General features: G+C 50.1%; 2 protein-coding genes across 6 annotated transcripts in view; one reads left to right on the forward strand and one right to left on the reverse strand.

Annotated features, from left to right (window-relative positions):
• The window catches only part of NOL4L (nucleolar protein 4 like), a 123,291-nt gene extending 118,332 nt beyond the window's left edge, over positions 1-4,959 (forward strand). For all 4 annotated transcript variants that reach the window (XM_045832909.1, XM_045832911.1, XM_045832913.1 and 1 more), the window contains one exon: positions 486-4,959. In XM_045832909.1, coding sequence (XP_045688865.1) covers positions 486-706 — 221 coding nt within the window. In that variant the 3' untranslated portion in view covers positions 707-4,959. The remainder of the gene's footprint in view (positions 1-485) is intronic.
• Positions 4,960-8,230: 3,271 nt separating this feature from the next.
• The window catches only part of ASXL1 (ASXL transcriptional regulator 1), a 70,366-nt gene continuing 56,234 nt past the window's right edge, over positions 8,231-22,362 (reverse strand). For both annotated transcript variants that reach the window (XM_045832863.1, XM_045832862.1), the window contains 9 exons: positions 18,923-19,043; positions 18,751-18,848; positions 18,101-18,194; positions 17,479-17,631; positions 16,080-16,243; positions 15,885-15,981; positions 14,456-14,561; positions 13,564-14,197; positions 8,231-13,071 (listed from right to left, as the gene is read on the reverse strand). In XM_045832863.1, coding sequence (XP_045688819.1) covers positions 10,237-13,071; positions 13,564-14,197; positions 14,456-14,561; positions 15,885-15,981; positions 16,080-16,243; positions 17,479-17,631; positions 18,101-18,194; positions 18,751-18,848; positions 18,923-19,043 — 4,302 coding nt within the window. In that variant the 3' untranslated portion in view covers positions 8,231-10,236. The remainder of the gene's footprint in view (positions 13,072-13,563; positions 14,198-14,455; positions 14,562-15,884; positions 15,982-16,079; positions 16,244-17,478; positions 17,632-18,100; positions 18,195-18,750; positions 18,849-18,922; positions 19,044-22,362) is intronic.

The following is a 22,362-nucleotide window of genomic DNA, read 5'->3' on the forward strand; positions in this document are numbered from 1 at the left end:
CAGGCCGCCCCCTCACTTGGAGACCAGAGCCCAGCTGCTTGCCTGTTGAGGGAACAACGTCCACCTGACGGTCCTCAGAAAGGAGCGGAGGTGTGACTGGGGCCAGGGAGCCCTGTTCTTTGCCTGGTGCCAAACCCCATGCCCTTGTCACGTGTCACCTTGCTCTGAACACAGAATCGTGTGTACATGTGATCTTGGTTAAACCTCTTGACCACCAGGCCTCAGTTTCTCCCACCTGTCACATGGTGACAACAGGTTTCCGTCCTTGCAGGACCACCCTGAAGGTTAATGGCAACCCCATGTCGCTATGCTGCACCAGGCTGCAGTCTAGGCACTAGAGCACAACTGTCAAAATAGACGAGGGCCTCAGGCCCGAGTGTCTGACCCACACACAGCAGGCCCCCAGGACAACAAAGGATGACAGCACCTCCCGGGTGCCATGAAAGGTGTCCACTCCACCTCACCCTCCCTCTCCCTGTCCGCAGGGCCCACGGACCTCAGCATGAAAGGCGGGGCCTCCACGGCCTCCACCACGCCCACGCCCACACCCTCCAGCAACAGCACCAGCAGGACCATGCCCACCGCCCAGCTCAGCCCGACGGAGATCAGTGCCGTGCGGCAGCTCATCGCCGGCTACCGAGAGTCCGCTGCCTTCCTGCTGCGCTCCGCAGACGAACTGGAAAACCTCATTTTGCAGCAGAACTGACCCCAGCGGCACCTGGAGTGCACTGCCCTAGGGAAGGGGGCTGCCCCGCCCGGACCCGGCTTCCTGCCTCACCAGTTGGTACACTCTGCTGTCTGAAAGAGGTGGGATCCAAAAGAGCTGTTTCTAGCCACACTCCAAGCACCTGAGACTTTGGGCACAAGGACACTTTTTTTTGGAACCTCACCACACGGGTGCTCTGACCTGCTTGGAAGAGGCCAGTGGGGCAGCTGTGGAAGGGCCGGGCTCCCCCGACAGGGTGCTGGGGCCGCAGCTCTGTTTAGTATCATCTTCGTGGACCCTGATGTTAGAACCCCACTCCCAGATAATTACCTTTCAAGTCTTAGGTGAGCGGAATTGCATATTTATTGAGAAAAACAAAGTGGACCCTTTCTTCCTCTCCCCTTAGTAATTTATTTTTCTGAAAATGGATTCTTTTGTGTTTGTACAGATTGCCAGTCTGTGTCTGTCTGATCAGAAGGATGTCTCCCTGTGACCTAACATTCCATATCACTACACTGGCGCGGGCGGGGCCGGCGGGGTGGGGCTGTGGCGGGGCAGGCGCCAGGTGGGCTGTCCCTCTGTGCACCCGGCACCACCAAGCAGGAGGACCTCACCCACACCCACTGCAAAGCAAAGACAAACACACGGCCCCCCTACCCCAACTCCACAGAAGCCCCAGCCATGGCCACCAGTAGTCTACCTCACACTCCAGCGGGGGCTTTTTCCAGGACGCGCCCTGAGCCTGATCTGAATGGCTGTCTGCCAACTCCCCCCGACAGTGTGGTCTGCCTGGGAGGTAGTCCAGATGGGTGGCAGGAGCAGCTGGAGCCCACAGAAGGACCCAGCCCTGGCCCTCGCCCCCAGGGAGTCTGGCTGACCCAGCCTCTCGCAGACCCAGGGCTCTCAGACACCTGCTGGGAAGCACTGGCTTCTGCAGGGTGAGCCCCTGGCTGGCAGGCAGCCACTCAACAGGAAAGGCAGCTGTGAACTCCCAGGTGGACTTGGGCTCCCATGCCCTGCCCCTGTGGCTGAAATAAAGGAACCGTCAACAACTGGAGAAGCCACTTGCTTTCTCCTAAGACCAGCCCTTCTGGAGGGACCAGTCCTGGAAGAAACCCATAATGCCTGGAGTGTGAAAGGGGGCAAACAGTTAAGGCTGGCCTGGTTTCCTTCCTCCCAATAGGCACTTCCTCTTGCTCAGTGCAATACCTACCAGTGCTGCTAAAACCAGGGATTTGCCCAGACCTCAGAAGGCCCACAGGGCCTCTCCGTGCAACACTCCGTAGCCATGACGGCAGCCCTCTGCTGCCTGCCCCTGCCTGGAGCTGGCAGAAGCCCTCTGTTGCCTTTCCTCCCTCAGAGCAAAGAGGCCCCAGGGGAGCCGGGGCCGAGTCCACCCTAGGACGGCTACTGAGAGCCACCCGACCCCAGAGCAGGCACCCTTTCTCAAACCAGCTTCTCTGCAGCCAACTGCCTCCTGGCACTGTGGCACACCACACTCAGGAGGGCCGGAGATGGGGCTCCAGCGTGGGTGTCCCACCCTGCCTTGGGTCCAGAAACTCGGAAAGGTAGGGTGCCCCACTCTGCTTACTTCCAGCCCCTAGAGGTTGGGGGTGGTCTTTTTTTAATCTCTCAAGTGGCCTCCACACCCCATCCCACCACACCACCTCTGCCTTCCATCTGACCCATCCGCAGGCCCCTGGTCAGGGCCGAGACACCCAAAACTCCCCCTTAGCACAGCACAAACTCCAGTGCCCAAGGCCTCCCCCGCACCCCTGCCATCCGCACGTCCATCCACCCCCTGCTCAGTACACTCCCTGAATTTGAATTTGTGTAAATATTTATTTTTGTGTGTGAACAATATGACAAAGTAATCGGTAGATCTTTTGCAAAATGTTACCCCAGGCAATTTGTGAGATCTTAATGTTGAAAAACTGGCAGAGACAATCGCCGCCTTAGAATCCTTGGTTATCAATTGCTTAACATGTCATCTCTCCCCGCAGAGGCAGTACCCAAGCCAGACAGGAGTGGTTTGCTTTTCTTGACAGGAGTGAGGAGGACTGGGCAAGGGGCTCCCGCCACCACCACACCAGGGACTGTGTCTAACGATCACATAAGCTACAGCTTCTAGTCGTGTTTTTCTGAGTTCAGGCTGCCCTCACTGACCACCTTCAGCCGACCTAATGCTGCAGTGAGCGCGGAGGTTCCATGTGTTTCTAGAGAAAGGAAAGGGGCGCCGGTGGCTCGAGTCCCCGGAGGCTGCCAGCAGCCCCTCCAGGACTGGCTCCAAGTGGGGCCCTTCCCACTGAAGCGACGCCGGGAGCCCCGGAGACGGCGGCATCAGGAGCAAGTTACTATGTGGAAACAGGATTCCATTAGCTAGTTCAGTCAGGGAACTTGTTCTGTTTGGTTTTTGTTTTCAAAGATGCAGCTTCAACCTCATCCCTCTCCTCCCGACTTGGAGAGCACCCAAGGGCTGGTTCTGCTGACCCTCACCCCCACCGTCACCCCAGAGACGGCCTTCTCCCAAAGCCCTGCCCCACAACCACTTAGAATTCTCAAGGAGGGAGGGCCTCAGGGCACAAATGAGTCACTTGGGATCCAAAGTTTAAAAGGTGAGAGCAGAACACACCAATCCCCAGTTCCAGAGTCTTCGCCTGGGGCTGACCCTGAGAGAAGGGCGGACCCCAGAGACTGGGGACTGGCCTCGGCGGCAGGTCGCCCAGTGGACCAGCAGCAGTGCGATGCGCCTGAAGTCGCTTGCCCTCTTCCCTCGTGCAGACGGACAGTGTACATCCGAGACAGCATGGAAGTGGGGCCAGGTGGGGGCTCGGCGGGTTTTAGAGGGTTTCAAACAGGTGGATCCCAGCCATCCCTATTCCCAAGGGCCACTTACGACTCCAGGGTGGTTACAGGATTAACTACCAGTTCATTTTCAAAATGCTGCTTTGAACTCAGAGGGTTGATACATTTAATTTGTAATTTTTTGTAAAACTTTTTACAAGATAGTAAAGTATTTCACCAGAATACCAGTTTCAATCCGTCCATGGTCTGATTTTTATATAATTTAGTGGTGCTTTAGAAACTTTGTTTTTGTTGTTTCTGGGCTAAACAGCTCGATCTTTTTTCGCCTGTATCTACCTAAGACCAATGTGAACCTTTGTATTTTTGCTCCTAATTTTGGACTCAGTGAAAGTGTACTGTTTACATGTACAGATGCCCCGGTCCCTGTGTGTTCTGCAAGACTCGCTCTTGAGGGGGAAGGTGCACCTCACTAAGCTCATCTGCTTAGCAAAGCCACAAAACAAAACCTCTCACTTTTTAACCTATGTTTCCACCTAAAAACAAAGACGAAAACCCTATACCACATGGAAGTCAGATTTACTGAAAAACACTTTTCTAAGCTCAGAAAAATCTCCAGGCAGCCCATGGCCCACGTGTGTCTACCATGTGGTCCACTGAGAAGCAGGGGTCGGAACAGAGACCTCCCGCGGCCGGCGGTGGGTGACTGCGCGGGCAGATGACCAGTGAAAGCAGGACTTCGCTGCAGAGCTGTGGGACGGACACAGTTCTGGCAGCCTGACCTGTGACCTTCAGGGTCAAGCCACCCAGGATTTAGGGACAACCCAAGGTCATCAGTCCTCTGGCATAACTCAGACAGGTTTTGGAATATCGTGAGTTCACTATCTGAGGCGGGATTTTAAGACTCTCCAGTGCAGACGGCACCAGCCCTTCTTCAGGGTTCAAGACATCACCTCTGGGGACGGGCAGGGGATTCCAGATGATAAGCATATGGCACTTAAGGCAAACAGTGGATGGCACCAACTTTTAAAGGTGACTCTTTAGTACTTATCAATGGCTTCATCTCTAAATTATATTTTTACAGATATGCACCTATGCAACTTAATGTGGCTCTTCTAAGCAGGTGAGGACTTCCTCTTCAATGCTCTATAAAAATTCTTTGTGTTCTATATAGTGAGTTTTTCCAGTAAATGTGGCTTACTATTTTAATTCTTAGACTGTGTCTTCTCTATGTGATGCAACTAAATTCTGTTTCGTTTGTGGAATGACTAGCACAGGCCAACTCCCTCTCCCCTCACTTAACAAAAGACCAATGAGCTGTTAATTGAGCTGTTATCTCCATGGTATTACTTGCTAAATGCACTGATTTCATAAGTATGTGGAATCCTTTTCTTTTGAATCTGTATATCATATATAAGACTGAATCTACTTAATAAACACTGAATAACAAACCGAATGCTTTATTTCCACCGTGTCCTCTAAGCAGCCGCTCTGCCAACCACACCTCTTCCTCCCAGATCCAGTTTGGCTCCTCGACCGCTTTCTACCAGCAGGTTCCGCCTTTCCTCCTCGCCGTAGAGCTAGCACACAGGAGGTCCTCGGTAACTTTCCTGGAACTAATGAATTTGTCATCTCTCTCCCTGGCGCTCACCAAGCGCTCGGGGGGGGGGGGGGGCACCGTGTCGAAACCCTGCAGTCCCCTTCCCAAAGAGGTGCGCTTGCCTCCACTTACAGATGAGTTAGTTGGCAGGGGTGCAAGGGCGGCTCCCCTAAATTCAGACAGTGATCCAGCCCTTTCCCTGCAAACTACACCCTTCCCGCTCCCGTCACCCCAGCGTGCAGCTCTTCATCAGACACAAACTGAACTCACCTACCTACCAGTCCTCAAATACCGTCCTGGAAAACTGCATCCCTGGTCCTGAACCTTCACTCGCTGACATCCCGTTGGGCCCAAATTCCCGGATCCCACCGTGAAGGAAACGAGGGCTCTTTGCCCGCAGACGTTTACTTGTGCACTGATGTTTTTTTCATCCTACATGCATATCATTTAGGTTCAACTTGAAAAGAAAGCTCATGGGAATATGGGCAGGAACAAAATTGATCATCACAAGTTTAAAAACAATTTTGACCATGTGAGCTAAATGCAAAAATACAAGTTTTACTGCTACACACAGACACTACATGAAGGCTGTTTTCAAAACATTCGTTTTTGGAATGGCAGGAGAAACTCTTTAAAATATAGATTCCATGCAGCTGCCAAGTATGTAAGCAAAAGGAGAGGGGCCAACAGTTTGAAGCCACTGCACCCAGAGAATGTACTCTGGGGCTAAGCTTTGCAAGGACAGTAGCAAGTAGACACCTGCGCACCCTATCTTTTCACATGCACGTGGCAATCACAAGCAGTGACTCCTCAGTACTACACATCTGTCCTACTGAATCTACTGCCACTGAGAATCACCAAGGGACCATAAACCCCCACAACCTGGGACAATACATGCAGAATCCAAAGCGGCCACACGCAGACTGAGCCAGTGAAGTGGGACAGCGCTTACCTCGGGTGGAACACTGCAGCTCCAAGAAGCCGGAGGAGGACAGAGAAGCGCTGCTTGATCCCCATCTGGCGTCTTCCGTGGAGCTCCCGACCACTGCTGCTAAGTGTACAGCACATCAAATGGGAATGCCCCCCTCCCCCGCCCAGAACAGGGAAGTCAAATTCACACAGTGACCAAACAGGCAACCTTCATTCACTTCATTCAGTGATGGGCGGGGAAGACCATGCACGTCACTGCATTTTTAAGATAATTTAAAATGCACCAGGGAAGCTTAGTAGTTACAGAAAACCTAAGAATCCTTTGCAAAGCCACTTCTCCCCAACTTGATCTTCCATATAAACCCAGATTAGCTTTATCATCAGTCAGGGTGCTCCTGAATGACGGCCCCAGCCGCCCGCAGAGCTCTCGCGCCATCTGAATGAGTATGCACGACCTATGTGCACGTGGATTCCTGCAGGGGGAGGGCTGAGACCTCCTGTCAGGCTCTCAAAGGAGCCTGTTCCCTGAAAGGCCAAGAGCCACTGCACTGACAGCTGTTATTTGTTACTAAAAAAAAAAAACAAAACAAAAAACACGCTTCTGTGTACATCTTTTGGTAGGGATGTTCGTTCCAAGCTTTCAAATTGATGCAGAGATGAGAAGCAGCAAAGGGCACTGTCAAGCTTTGGTTTCAATCTTCAGTCTCTAAGGCCACAAAGCGCACCCTCTGTTACTTTACGGCACCCGTACCCAAGGGCAACACAGTCTGTACCACCTCCTCTCAGGGCACAGCGCGGGCAGACGCTGGGCCCCCTGAGGCCCCCGATGTAGAAGGGCTACTCTATTAAGCACATGCACCCCTCTCAAGCAGGGTCTGACTTCCCCAAGAGCAGGTTGGACATGAAGCAAACGAACACCTCTACAGGCAAGATACTATTTTCATATTCCGCAACATTAGGTTTCCTCGTCCTTTGGACGGCAAGTACAATGTCTCCCCTATCACTCAGTCTCCAAACTCTGCACTGTGCATTCAACACTGCAGCGTGAGGCCACAAGCCAGAGACATTCCCTTAGACGCCCGCACCTCCACAGCTCCTCTTTGGGGTGAGGGTCAAGCAGGTGAGTTGACAGGAGCCATACAGATTTCTACTGTAAATTTATGTAGCAGTTGTCTGGCTTGGGGCACACTGACAGTCTGGAGTACTTCCTGTGAGCGAGGCCCTAACAACTCTATGAAGTAGGAACTACTGTCTCCCCTCAGCAGCAAGGTTGGCAGGGCGGCTGAGTAACCCAACCACAGCAGCGGTGGCTGCAGGGCCTGCCCTCCAGCCCGCCACACCATTCTGCCTCCCCAGTGAGATCACCTCTGGATCCTAATAGATTCTAAACTCCCGCAGACTGCGTGGACCAATTCTGCGACACAAAGGCACACCTACACATCCTCACCACCAGGTGGCTGCCCAGTCACCACGGAGCCCAACCAGAACATCTCCAACTGCACCGGTAACAGCAGAACCACAAAACTGCAGCCCGAACTGCCCCCAACGGTGTCCCACTGCACAAAGCCTGTTTTCTCCAGTTCACAGGAAACAAGTTAACGGATCCTTCTCTTAACTTGTCTTCACTTCCCATCATTTTTTAAACTTTTGGCGTATTTATGTACTTAGATCCTGCCAAGCAAAAATCATGTATTTAAGTGCTCCGGATAAGCCTGAGGACTAAGAAGTCAACCCCTGCAGGCTGGCATGCACTCAGCCTCACTTAAGCAGCGTCAGACCCCACCTTGTGCCAACTCCTCCCTTGCTGCTGCTGGCTGCTGCACAGAGGCGCTGTGTTTATGGCTTTTCAAGGTCGGAACTGTTCACCCTCCCCACAGATCATCAGCCATTAGGAAGCTCTTGGGCAATCTCAGTCTCATGGAGGCAGCTGAGATGAGCATCCTTATCACTTTAATTTCTGCTTTCCAGTGCACACCGCGGGAAAGTTCGCCACGTCACGCAGAGTCTAAAGACCTGTGAAACTGACAAGTTGTGCTTTTAGGTCTCACCGCACAGAAGCGCTCCTTCCATCATGAGCCCCAGAGCCAAGGTGAGTGAGCTGGCACTTGCCCCTTGAATGCTGCTCCTACAATCCAGCCTGACCTTCCTTCCCGCCGCATGGGGCAGCCACAGAAGATGACCAAGACCACAGCACAGGTTGTACAGGTTTATTTTTCCAATACCACAAGAGACATACAAGAGCAGTGCTTTCCCTGGGCAGCCCCACGGACCAGACCAGTTGCGAACTGTGGCCCCAAAGGTCACAGTAGAAGGAAGAAGAGGATCAAACACACTTGGGCCTCTGCTCCCTGTCTTTGGTAAACAGACTCTTGAAATTGACAACTTGGATTTGGCCAATACTGCATTTAAATCACCACTGCATTGCCAACTTCTCACTCAGGCTTCAGATGACAAGAATGCCGCATTGGATGAAGTGGGGAAAAAATAAAAATAAAAAAGACCTCTCAGATGAAATGAGATCTGCTGCAGTCACACTGATTTTGTACTTCACACAGACGCGCTCACACAGGGAAGCTGAAGTTAAACAAGGGCTCTCAACTCAGCAACAAGTTGAGGTACAAGAAATAAGGCAGGAAGCAGGGTGAGGAAGGACAACTACGGACACATCCATTTGTTAGAAATATGTTAGGAGAGAGGCAGGCAGCAGGCCTGGCTGTTTCTTCCCCAACCTGCTGTCAAAAGTATGTCATAAGCAGCCCTGTGGCCCTGTGGCCCCAGGAGAGCACGGTCCCAGGTATTGCTGACAGGCGCTGGCCCTGGAGAGCTAGGTCTAGAAGGCCCATCTCAGGGCTGCCCAGGGCACTCACCCTTGAATTCAGAAGCACTTAACACTGGTGGTGGTGATTTGTCCCATATGGCAGTGAACAGCCAATGAAGACGGGAAGAGAGATGTGAGGAGCAAGACGCATTTTCTCAGTAGCGGGCAGGCAGGCCGACTGCGGCTCTGCAGGCTGTGGCAGGCCCAGCAGGTAACCCCTGACAAGGCACCGGACCGCCCTGGCAGGTCACAAGTCACTCACTCCACCCGCAGGTCGGGCAGCACAGCATGCAGTGGCTCTGACACAGGTGGAGAAAAGTCTATTACACCATTTTAATGCAATGATGCCCAAGACGTAAAGTAAGGGAGAGACGTTCATGTTCTCTGTACAATACATCCATTTACAGAATCGGCCAGTACTGTGTACAACATATAAATACATGATAAAACATTAGAGGTGCATAGAGCATACTTACAGAAGCCCAAAAATTCACTTTATACATCCAAGAATAAAGAGTTAAAAATATAAAAATAAGAAACACACACTGCTTTGAAATGTAAAATGACTTTCACATACACAGGTGCGTGGAGATGCCCGCTCCCATGAGTCCAAAGTGACGAGGTGGGTGTCAGGCAGAGGCATTCACCTGCCGAACATCTGGACATCTGACTCACGAGGTCTACAGATGGCATTTTCAGACAGACAGCCTTATGCCCGACCCCATTGTCCAAGCAGGTCTATTCAAGGTTCCAAAAAGCTCTTGTGGGCCAGTGGATTGTAATGAGACAGCAAAGTCCCAAACTTGCTTCAGCAACAGAACCAAAGGTCAAAGGGCTCCATCAATTGGCATCAGGATGAACCTTAACCCTAAGGCCAGCAGGTACTTGAGCCCCCTGGTGGGCAATGCAGGGAGTTACCTTAGCCCTGGGCTGGTTCTTCCCCAACCATCAGCTCTCCCAGTGGCATAAGGAAAGGAGGAGGAGAGGGAGCAGTGGAAGACTGACATTTCTACTTAGTCAGGGTAGGTTAGTTCCCGCCATGGAGAACACAACCTTCCTTCTTCAGTTTCAAGTCCCTCTGGGTGTCAGGCAGGCTCCCCACACTGCACCAGGCTCAAACTGTCTACACGAAGGCTCAGGTGGCCGGTTGGGCTTGAGCAGCCCAACAAGTTGCCCTGTGGGAAACCCCTCCAACAAGACGGGAAGGTTGGTAAGTGACAGAGAGGGCCTTTAGCACTATAAATTTTAGGGAGAAGCAAGAGCGCTCCTGCCTCAAGAGACAGAGTCTATATATCAATGATATTCTGTATACAGATTTAAGATCAATCATTATCAAAATACACACACTAAATATACAACTTTTCCAATGGCCATAATTTATTATCTCACCACAAGGCACAATACACAGAGCTTTGAGGGTCCAATACAGTCATCGTGACAGAATGCACCACAGCCCTGGCACATGATCATGGCTTTCAGGCTGCACGCACACTGGAGCGAGATGCTCTCCACTGTGCTGCTGTCGGTGAACATTTGCAAGGAAAGTGATGCACTGTGGCTCGCACCGAAGTTAGCTTTGTGGCTCAGCTGCACCACACTTCCAGCAAGGCCTTTGGGAAAGGTTGGGGAGCTGGAGGAATAATTAAAGCTGGTGGAACTTAGCTGGAGTTTGGATAGCTTCCCATAAAATGCCTGTTTGATGTTGAGTTGGGAGGGGATAGAAGAAGGCTCCAGAGGCTGACCGAGCCCTTTCCCAGGCTCTCGGGGCAATTTCCAGAAGGGCAGGTCAAGGACAAAGGGCACTGCCTGCAAGTGATCCACCAGATCCCGAGGACCAGGCCCGGCTGCGTTTCTGTTCTCTGCATTCGCCTTGAGAGGCACTCCCACAAAAGTCTTCTCGCTCTTGATGCTGCCAACAGAGGCAGGCGGTGGCTTTGGAGCCCAGTCCTCCTTGGCAGCCTGCACCCCACCAGACACAGACATTTTACTTGTCCCCAACTTCCTACTGGGAAAACCAGGAGGGGCATCAGCGGGCAGCGGTGTTGGCGCCACAGGCCGAGGGCACTGAAGGGCTGCCGCCAGGTTCCTAGAGCCAAAGAGCTTCTTCCCTTGGCCTCCGGCACTGTTCTGATCACCCAGAGCCCGACTTATCTGATCGGGACCCATGGAGACCACATTTGGAGATGAGAAACAAGGGGTTCTCGAGGTAGTGAGATTTCCTGGACTTTTGCCTGGGGAAGTATTTGAATTACTGCACTTGGGCAGATCACGGCCTTCCTTCTGTTCTTCAAAACTGAAAGCAGAGAACTGCTCTTTGGAATCCACTTCTCCTTTCCCAAAGGCAGCCATCAGATTTGTCACCGGATACAGGGAGTCTGAACTTGGGACCGTCTTGGAAATCTTTTCGGGCGTTCCTGGAGTCTGCGTAGCCTCCAGCCTGGCAACACGAGTGTTTGCTTCACGGCTGTCAGGGTTGTTCCCACCAAGCACACCACTGCTACTCCCAGCATCTCGCACTGATCCCATCTGCTGCTCTTTCACAAGTGGGAGTCTCGGGCATTCGGGTTTGCTGCCAGAGAGGGTTGGAGGAAGAACCTTCTCCAGGGGCAGGTTGCCCTGCAGTAACTGCATTACAAGCGGGTTAGTGGCCTCCACTGAGGACCCAGGCCTGCCCAGGGATGCAGGTCTCGGCTGGTACTCGGTACTGGCCAGCAGCAGGGAATCTGGGATTTTCTGGGGAATCGCACATACACGAGACACCCAGCTCCTGTCTGTCCTTGTAACCAGACTCTGGTCACCATTCACCTTGGAGAGAACGGCAGAGCGGTCCCAATCGTGTTTCTCTTTGTCCACCACTGAGGATCTCTTCATCACTGTGGCTTCACTGGGGTCGGCCTCACTGCTCTCCTCAGAGAGGTGGCCTTCAAAGTCAGAGGCTGTGTCTGTGGACTCGCCATGAGGACTCGGTGCTTCAGAGTCTCCATTGATTTTCAGCCTGTCACCGTCCACCTGTTGGCAGTTGCCTGTGCTGTCAATGCAGCCCCGAGATGTCACTGCCCAGAGTGAAGGACAATTGGGCAGATCTGGGCCCTCTTCAGCTGTCAACCCCTCAGGCAATGCAGGAATGAGGGGAGCTGCCTTCTCCCACTCCTCTCCAACCTGGGGCTCAACAGGGGGAACGTTCTCTTTGGATCCTGGTTCAGGCTGTCCTACTGCCTCCCCCGGTGACAGGCCAGGCATCCAAAAAGCAGCACCATCAGAGACGAGGACCTCAGTTTTCAAGTCTTCTTTTCTAGTAGCACTTTCCCTCATGGGTGGGCATGAGTCACCAAGTCTTGATTCATCATCAGATTGTCTGTCCTCTGGGCAGCCAGCCGATGATGATTCAGGGGTACAGCTGGGGGTCACATTCACAGGATCCTTCAGGGTTGCATTACTGTCACTGTCCAGAGCCTGGCCAGTTCTGTCTTCTAATACAACATCCCCCACCAAAGACTGAACAGGACCACTGTTGGTGGGGACAGTGGGTCCTTGCACCTCATTATCCCTTTCCCAAGAAGTGGTATCAGACTCACATTCAGTTCTAACATCTAAATGCAACGGAGGCTGCTCAACTGCTCTCTCAGGTGCTAGGGTTTTGGAGGAATATGGGGGCAAAGCCTGGCATGGCTGGTCCCCAGTGGGGGCGATGGGGAGTTGGGAGGCATCTTCAGGGCCACTTGTGTCTGGTGCCCTCTGTGGTGGGCAGCTCTCCTCCCCTCTGAGAGAGGCCACGGGCTCCCTCCTGGCTCTGGGTGCAGCAGTTCCAGCCTGGGTGTGCTCCTCATTTAGAGGACGAGGCGGCAGTAGTTGTGTTCGCTGTAGATCTGACGCACACTCTCCAGTGGTTCTTGGGGCTCCCCTGGGCTCAGGGTGGCCACGGGCCTCACCACCATCACCACTGCTGCTGCCTCTGCCACCTCCCTCATCGGTGGCCCTGCCGCCACCTCCACCCGGGCCACCCCCCCCTCCGATGGCAGTAGTGGCCGCCTCTCGATGGCAGTGGTGGCCTCTCGCCCCTCGGACCTGCAGAGCACGGGCTTTAATGTCTGCGAGGGTCCTGGCGCCAGTCCAGCCCCGGGAGGAGGACTCCGTGATGGGGACAATGCGGGGGCATATCTGGTAAGTGGGCTGACCTTTAACCACCCAGGGTGGTTTGATACGTGAAAGTTGTATCTGCAAAAGAAGAATTAGAAATCAGTTTTAATTGACTGGGTGTTTAGACCTAGGCACTGTAAAGCTAAATTGGGATTCTAATAGCTTAGGGGCTAAGGCCTAGACATTCAAATCATTTCCCTTAAAAATTAAATCGCCGTGGTCAAGCGCCTGTCCACAACACCACACGATTCCAAGAAGGTTCTGCTCAAAGGCTGGTATATGCTGCACTTCTAAATTTACTTACTGGTGGGACCACGTGAGCTACTATACAAAGACTCTACCACCACCTAAAAAAACGTTCACAACCCCACAGGAGTCTGACCTCTCGAGATAACTTCAGCAGAGCAAACAGACAAGTGCAGCAGGACAGAACCTCATTCCCCTGATCATCAAATCGGTCTCAAGAATGGCTCTCTCGCAGAGGGCTCTACACACCCACATAATCGACACAAGGGCCTGACAAAGGGGCTCCACAAATCTCCTGGCCCTCAAGGGGAAGGAGCCTCCTACCCGGATAGGCGGGACTTTGGGCTCCTCTTTGGTGGGCTGTGGCTTTTCGGAGTGAACACTTTCAATTGTGTTACGAAAGGACTGACGGTCTTCAAGCCGGGGCTTCTTTTCGGGAAAGGACGCAGAGGCTGCCTCCTCAAAGGACTTCCTCTTCTGATCCTTAGGTTCCTGATCAACAGTCTCCTGGTGCAAGCTGGGAATTCTGTCTGGAGAGGCAGAGGCCCGTGCCAGGTTGTCTGGATCGGCCTGGATCCGAGAAGCCCCAGTTTCTACTGCAAATCTGGGACCCTCGGGGTCAGGTGCTGCAGAGGATGCGCCGGGCAGGTGGGGACTGCCTGCCCCTGCCGAGTCAGTCTTAGCCTCCCCGTCCTTGTAGAGGGGCATGTCTGGTGCTGCAGACTGTGCATCTTTTATAATCCCTCCTTGGTCTAGCTCCTGTTTTTTGTACAGATTCCTTCTGGCTCTGGTTCGGAGATCTGGCCGAGAGCGTTTCTTGAAATGCCCGTCTCGCTGCCGGGTGGCCGGACCACGCTGTGGCCGTGCTGATTCACCTGAGACACGCAAGTCACTCTTGATTCCAGCCTCCTCTTGGCCCATGCTCTGCTGCAACAACTCTTCTCTGGTCAAACCCAATCTGCAAACCAAACACACACCATCAGTTACAGGGCAGAGAAGCCATGTCTATTTTTTTTTCTATGAATGACACACACCCAGATACTAGATATCTCGGAACAAATAAATCTGCAATGCATATAGCACTGACCACAGGAAAACCCCTGGTAGCTTCCCTATGAACGGCATTAGGCTACCCATCCAACCCAGAAGTATGCATGACTTTGTGTCTTTACCCCCCAAAAGCTGGACCAACACTCACAGCAACCAAGTGCCTTACTTCTGTCCATAGTAGTCCTCAAAGAATTTCTCTTTCCATTGTTCCACCTTCTTCTCCTTCTCCATTTCCTGTCGTATCCTGACTTGCATCTCATGAGTGAATTCACCTGGAGAGAGGTAACACTTTCTGAGCACATGCACTCAGGATACTCATGCATCTTATGGAAAGCAGCTCTACCTCCTCAGTTTTCAGTGACTTTGGTGAGTTTAGAGGTCTAGGGTTTTTTTTTTTTTTACCCTTGCTATCTTCACACTGGTTCCCGTCTCCTCCAAAGAATCTCTAACATCATGTTCTCACTCAGGACCGAACTAACATGCCTGTTACAAGGGAAATTCATTCTTCCCTAGAGTGATTAGTCATCAAACAGCAAGCAACACACTGTTCAAAAAGGCAAATCAAAAACCAACCGAACAAAAGAACCATTCTTACTTCCTGTGCAGAAAGAAGTTAACCTAGCAGGCCCGACTGTATACCCTTAGAAAGGCCTGCTTACACGGCTGGCCCTTGGCTGACATCTAGGAACCTGGGTTTGGGGAGGGTTCCCGCCCGCTAACTGATACGAATGGCTCACTGTGCCTGAACTGCTTCTGTAAACAAGACCGTTTATGACAAGCACCTGCTTTCCTTTGGGGAATCTGGAATTTGGGTATGTGCCAGGCACAAGCATGCTACATGATTAGCTCCCAATAAAACCCTGGGCACCAAGTCTTTAATAAGCTTGCCTGGTAGACTACATTTCACACGTGTTGTCACAATTCAGTGGTGGGGGAACTGAGTGCATCCCGTGTGACTCCACTGGGAGAGGACCTTGGAAACTTGCTCCTGGTTTCCCTGGACTTTACCCTGATCTTTTCCCTTTGCTGGTTTTGTTCTGCATTCTTTTGCTGTAATGAACCACAGCCTCGGAGACGACTATGCTGAGTGCTGTGAGTCCTCCTAATGAATCAATGAACCTGGAAGGTGTCTCAGGGACCTCTCAAGACACTCCCCTTGTTGCTTCCCCGAAAAATTACATTAGGAGAAGCTAACAATCACTCCAAGTTGACTATGTTTAAAATACAGCATCTAATGAAGATTAATGTGAAGTACAATGCCACGGTGCACTTTCTTACACCCATCCAGACAACACTGTATGCTTACTGCGGCGGGGGTGGGGGTGGGGGGGACACTGAACAATTTTAACAATGAAGAGGCAATGCAGATGGACACACACACAGCAGTGAAGCCCCAATACTCTGAGCCTTCTCCAGAGCTACAGAGCACACCAACACCTGTCATGTTTGTCAGGATTACGAGGAAAGCCTGCCTTATACTAAATATCCTTTGGTGAAAATGAGCATTTGAGTTTTAAATACCAGGAGACCAGTGACACCACCCATGGCAGGCACAGGCACCTCTCAAGACATCAGAGATGAGAACCTCTACTCACCATCAGCCAGGCGCTCCCGCCAACTCTGGGCTGCATGTGTGAAAAACTCATTATTCAGCGCACTGCTGCTGAGACGCAGCAGGCCATCTGTCCCCATCTAGAAGGATCAGGCAAATAATCCAATAAATAAAAAAAAAAACTTACAAAAGCAACAGGAGCCCAGAGAGAAGCAAAGAGGAGGTTACCTATCCGTACCTGTCTGTCCACTTCCGGCAGCAGGAAGAGGAGTTGCTGCTGAAAGTGGGATGGCAGGGCGTGGAAGGTCCGAGAGTTTATCAGGGCCCGGAGGTTGGTGTTGACAAGAATGGACCCAGGTGTCTCAAAATCTATCTCTTCCCCTCTGTTGCGCTTCATCTGACCTGTGATTTTTGAAGCAATAAAAAGCAAGGTATAGATTTGCAGCTTCTTAAACCAAAAAGCAAATGCTATCTGATGGGGAAAATCTCTGGTGGCAACAACCGAGCCACCCAGAACTCATCGGCACACAATATGCTCAACTATCAGTCCACCCGAACCTGCATGTCACAGTTATTCCTTCCACTGCCATCAACCCTGAGAGAGCACTTGGGCTTGCCTCCTCTCAGATGAGACTGTGCCAGGCTGTGTCACAGCCCGAAGAGGACACTCTTCCTCCAGAGAACCATGCAAGGGGCAGACTCTGACCTTCCCTCCAAAGCTGGAGAACAGGCTCCACAGTCAACTGGTGAAATGATGGAAGTGGTTTAAAGCAAATCGAGTGAGCATACTACGGGCAGATCTGCAGAAACCTCGTTGTAAATGCACTGAGAGGTATGAGCTCCGTGCAGGAAGGTACTAAGAGTTGTTTAAAGCCCACCGAAATGTCAATACCTCTCACAGAAGCCTCAGCAAATGTTACTTTTACTTTAAAAACAAAAAAACAAAAAAACAGAATAGAGACCTGTGAGACCTCAGATTTAGCAATGCTGATCAGTTGGAAAAGCAGACTTACTTCCCACTTGGGCAATGTTTTATTCTAATTTTCACAAGCCAAAATGAGTCCTCTTAATGGTTTCTTGTGACCCACTTACAAAAAGCCTGCACATGGGCTTTGAGATATAAATCCTGAAAGAGCCAACAGCATGCTGGCCTTGCAAGGAGCCCTACAGGGTGCGGGAGGTGCACACTACTGAGTGTGTCTGCATCTCCAGTCAGCTCAGGCTTCCATTCCACATGCTGACTGGGTTGTAGAAAGGGCACCTGACAGACTAAAATGCTGAGAACAAATGTGGCAGGACGTTATCAAAGAAAGAAAATGGATGTTGGAATTCTTCACTAAGAAGCTCAGAAGTAGTTTTCACTTCCTCAAACACTGACTGAACAGTGCCACCAAAGCAGGCACAGCCTAGGCCCTACAGGGACAGACAAGGAGCAATGTGGCACCATCTCTGCCCACAAGGAGTTCTCTCTCAGTCTAGCAGAGAAGATCATATGGAATAGGAAAAATGCAAGGTAAAAACCAACAAAAAATAGAGGCCACCCAAGATAAACTGCTAAAAGAAAAAGAGTAGACCTCATGTCACTTGGCTCGCGGGGCCCCCTTTTCAGGCAGAAAAACAAGTGCCAAGCCACTCACCTGTGGCTGGCTTCCGGAAGCCTCTCAGGAGCGGGGCAGGTTCCCGGGCGACCTCGGCCTGGCCACGAATAGCAGTGCTGCCCAGGGCCAGAGAGCCGCTGCTGCTGCTGGACAGGCTGCCACTCTCGCCATCGGCATGGCGGCCTGAGAACCCTGAAGGCACAGCATTCCACTGGTCAAAAGTATCACCCGCCACACCCATGTCTCCCAAACAAGCTTACTTCTCCCAGCTCTCCCTGAGATGCTACCAGCGATACTGGGTGCTTCCATGGCCCAGCCTTGGGCTGTGAGAGCTCAACACCTGATGGGCTGGCTTTAAAATATCACATGAGAATGCCAAACTGCTGTCTCAGTGTGTACAGCACTGCACCTTTTATAAGTACCTGCACTGCACACTCCTTCATTGAACCCTCACAACCTCCCTGTGAGGCAAATGGGAGGGCACAGCAGAGCCCAGCACTGGCACCTAGGTCAGGTCTCACTACCACAGTGTGCTACCTGCCAGAGGAGGGGCTCCTGACTCTACTGGCATCACACTACCTAGAGGTCAGAAACTGCTGCCAGAGGGAGGCAGGTGCCAGGACCTGAGGAAGGAGCACCACAATCAAGAGTTTACACATACCTGATGCAGATTCCACGTGGGCCCCGTTTACCTTCAGAGGAGTCAGGACAACTCGAGGCAACATCACCCCAGTCTTTTTCTTCTGCTTGTTTGCCTATATTCCCAGAGGGAATACAGAGAGTCTGAGTCACCTGCAGGGCCACAGCAGCAGTCCTCCTCAACTGCATCTCAACTCACTGTCTTGTAAAACCGAATTTGTATTCAACCAGCGTGGGCATATAACGCCGACAGCAGCACTGACTCTCATTGGGCCAGGTGCCAGCCCCTGTGCCATGTATCACCCAAGCTGAAAAGAATCTATCATTCCCATTTTACAGGTAAGGAATTTGCCCAAAGACTCAAAGCTAGTGAATGAAAAGGGCCATAATTCAAACCACTGACTTCCAGGCTCACGTTCTCCCCACTCTGCACTATGCTCTACTTCTCCCTGGATTATTCAGCCATGGTAAAGAAAAAAAAAAAACAAATCACGGCTCTCAGACCTAGGACCCACTTTTTCTATGACCCACTTTTAAAGGGTACTAACAGGTGGAGGTCAAACTGATTTTCTCTACTCTGCAAACACACCCACGCTAACCACAGGAAGGAAGAGTCCTATCTGTGCCTGGCCTCACTTATCCCCCAGCCTACTCACCAACTCTCCTCCCTACCTGTGAGGAAGCTCTGTAGCTGTCCCTGGGATTGGAAAGAGGCCGACTCTGAGATTCTGTAGAGCAGGATGCATTCGAAGATGTTTCATCAAGTGATACTGGAAGGGAAGGAAATAAGTCAGTCCTTAGCAACTGCTTATGACACTTCACCCACCTTGTTAAGGGCACTTACCATCATTTTCACCACTCACAGTGCTGGTTTCATTAGACCCACAGCTCTCCACGTCAGCTGTGTCCTCTGGCTCTTCTCCCTCCACTGCAGCCGGACTGCGAGACCACTGCAAGGCATCCTTCTGTGACGGCCAAGGGAAACTCAGGTGAGCAAAACCCTACAAGATCCTCCAAGCTCAGCAGTCACCTCTAAATGCATACTGCTTCTCCCTTCTAACCAGTCTTTCTCAGCAAGTTCTTTTCATACATATATCAAGAAAGTTAGATAAAACTTTGCATCCAATCATTCATTTTTAACATTTACGAGGTGCCTCCTATAAGTCACACCATGCTAGTTTGGGGGGGAGAGGGGAGTTACTGGGAGTGGGAAACAGGAACCTGCCCTCAAGGAGCTGAACGAAGTAGGGGAGAAAATCAAACCTACTCTACTACGAGGCACAGTGAGACAGGGGCACAGAGAAAAGGAGCTGCGAGCAGAAGGCATCTAAGTCATTCATTAAGTTGGAGGGAAGAGGGCATGCAGGACAGAAAGTAAGGAGCCGAATTTTAAAAGATGTTAGCTTAAAAAATTTTAAGTTAAATTAAAAAATAAAGAAACAAAAGGCGTTAACTAGTAGGCTAATGGGTTGGCAGTGGTGTGAAAGGAGGGAGTTCTAGACAATGGGACGAGCAAACGTGGAAGAGCATCCAAACTCAAAGAAACTGCGCGTTTCAGTAGGTGTGTAGGGAACTGGGTATGTGAGGAGGTTAGAGATCTCTCTAGCAAGAGGGCAGATAAGACTCGAGGGATTAAGATTCTGATTGTTCTGCAGTCTCTGTAGTCAGGGGAATGATTAGTTTTAGGAATTTCATTCTGCTAAGCGCGGGAAGTCTGGAGGCAGGAAGAAGAGCCAGACTATGACAGAAATGAAAATGCTGAAGAACCAGACCGAGTAAGACAGTGGAAACGAAGCTGGAGTGCAGACGAGGTCCCCGTTCCAAGTTTTCATCCAATAAATGTTTCTTCCAACAGAGGCTGCTGTAGAGTCTCAGAATTAAATTCCACCCATTCCCAAGGAAAACTCAGCAGCCACCTCACACCTCAAAACTAGGAAGGAGTATGAATGAATACTGGAGTTTGGAGAGAAGAGGAGCAGAGATCATGTGGGATGGGATGCCCTCTTCTTTGAATAAAAGTATGTGAAGAGGGTAGGTAAAATCATGGTTTTCTCTCTTACAAATATATCAAATTTATAAGGAAATCCACAAATATCTAACATCAATTTCATGGGTCCCTTTATCTACTATATTAAGTTTTTGTCAATTTATTTTCATTAATGTAACAGGCTTAAAGAAAACGGCTTTTTCTATCTTTATCTCTTTTCCCTACTGGCTGGAAATGCTCCTCAGAATCAAAAGCTAAAGAAAACTTTTAGTATTAAGCTTGCAATTACCTTATTTTTCAGACTGTAAGACACACTTATTCCCCCTCTCCCCATTTAGGAGGAATAATGATCGTTAGTGCTGCTGTTGAGTTCTGTTTACATTTACATTGGTGAAATATTATGTTGTTTATGTTATTAAATATTTACTTTTTTTGCTTCAAAATTTTTTTCCTATTTTCCTCCTCTGAAACCTAGGTGCATGCATCTTATGGTCTGAAAAATACTGCATGTTTATTAACTGCTACATTCTTGAAACGATGCAACAAATTTCTCTCTGGCCCCACAGGTAAACTAAGATAAACCACTCATTAATGAACAGAGGTGGTCTACTACATTGGCACAAGCAATCCCAAGGCTGTGGTTCTGGCAAAAGTGTGAGGAAATCATGCATACACTGTTGGTGGGACTGAAAATGGTGTCAAAAGGTTCAGATACAGCCAATGGGAAAGCAAACTATAAGCGAAAATCTGAAAAAAAAAATGTATATACTTTTAAGTAAACACTTCTATTTCTGAGACTTACACAGAATAATGTGTTTAAATATAATAAACTTAAAAAATAATCCTTCAAAAAGATGATTAATGAACTGAACTACATTAAGATCCTCTGTTCAGCAAAATACACCATTAATGGAATAAAAAAGGACAAGTTACCTACAGAGTTGAAGATGTCTACAACTCATATAACCAATAAAGAACTTGTATCTACACCAGGGGTTTCAAACTCATTTTCACGGCGGGGGGGGGGGGGGCGGGGGGCGGGCGCATATCAGCCTCACGGTTGCCTTCAAAGGGCTGAAATAATTTTAGGACTGTATAAATGTAACTGCTCCTCAACTGTTAAGGAGTTGAAATTACATTTGGCCCTTTGAAGGCAACCCCTGAGGCTGATGTAGCCCCCGATGAAAATGAGTTTGACACTCCTGATCTAGACCATATAAATGAGTAAAAAAATAAGAAGAAAAATAGGCAGAAGATGTGAATTAAGCACCACACCAAAGAGGATGTCCGAAAGACAACATTCACATTAAAAGGTATTCACCCTAATGATGAGGAAAATGCTCACACAAATTAAAACCACAATGAGGTATCATCACATCTTTGAGAACAGCTAAAATGTAAGTTTAACAATACCAAGTAGTGTTGGTGAGGATGGAAAACGGCTACACTGAAAACGATTCAACCACGTGAGACTGGACTTTGGCATTGTCTGGTATAGTTGAAGATCCTATGACCCAGCAATGCCAGTCCTCGGGGCAGATTCCCTAGAGAAATACATGTCTGTACACATCAAAACTCACACCTGCATGTTAATGGCAGCACCATCTGTAACGTGGGCTATGAATGACCAAAGTGCCTGTTATCAATAGAATCAATACATGGTCAGTGTACTGAATACATGGACATCATAAAATAAAAAATGAGCCAACTACAGCCATGCACAACAATATGGATCCGTAAAAACAAAATACTGAATGAAAGAACAAAAGCATGCGTACCGTAATAATTCAACCTATAAAAAGTTCAGAGACAGACAAAATTAAACTATAGCGTTGCGGATGCAAATACAAGTGGGAAGTAATAAAGAAAAGCAAGAAAATAACTTCCATAAAGTCAGGACAGTAGTCACCTTTGTGGGAGTGCAGGGGGCTGCAATTAGAAAGGGTTATGTGGTGGCTCCCAGCCACGTCGGAGGTCTTGGTGTGAGCAGCAGTTAAAAAGGTGTTTACAGGCACATGCCTCAGAGATATTGCGGGGTCTGTTCCAGACCACCACAATAAAGCAATAAACCGTCACGCGACCTTTTGGTTTCCCAGTAAGATAAAAGTTAGCTTTATACTGTAGTCTATTAAGTATGCAATGAATAGCATTAGGTCTCAAAAAAATGCACATGCCTTAATTACAAAATATTTTATTGCTAAAAAATGCTAACCATCATCTGAGCCTTCAGCAAGCCACAATCCTTTTCGCTGGTAGAGGGACTTGGTGACTGGCCAGGCTAGTGGCTGCTGAAGGGT

This window comes from Phyllostomus hastatus, unplaced genomic scaffold (genome assembly GCF_019186645.2).
Source record: "Phyllostomus hastatus isolate PE091 unplaced genomic scaffold, TTU_PhHast_1.1 phas_contig_17, whole genome shotgun sequence".
NCBI classification, from domain to species: Eukaryota; Metazoa; Chordata; class Mammalia; order Chiroptera; family Phyllostomidae; genus Phyllostomus; species Phyllostomus hastatus.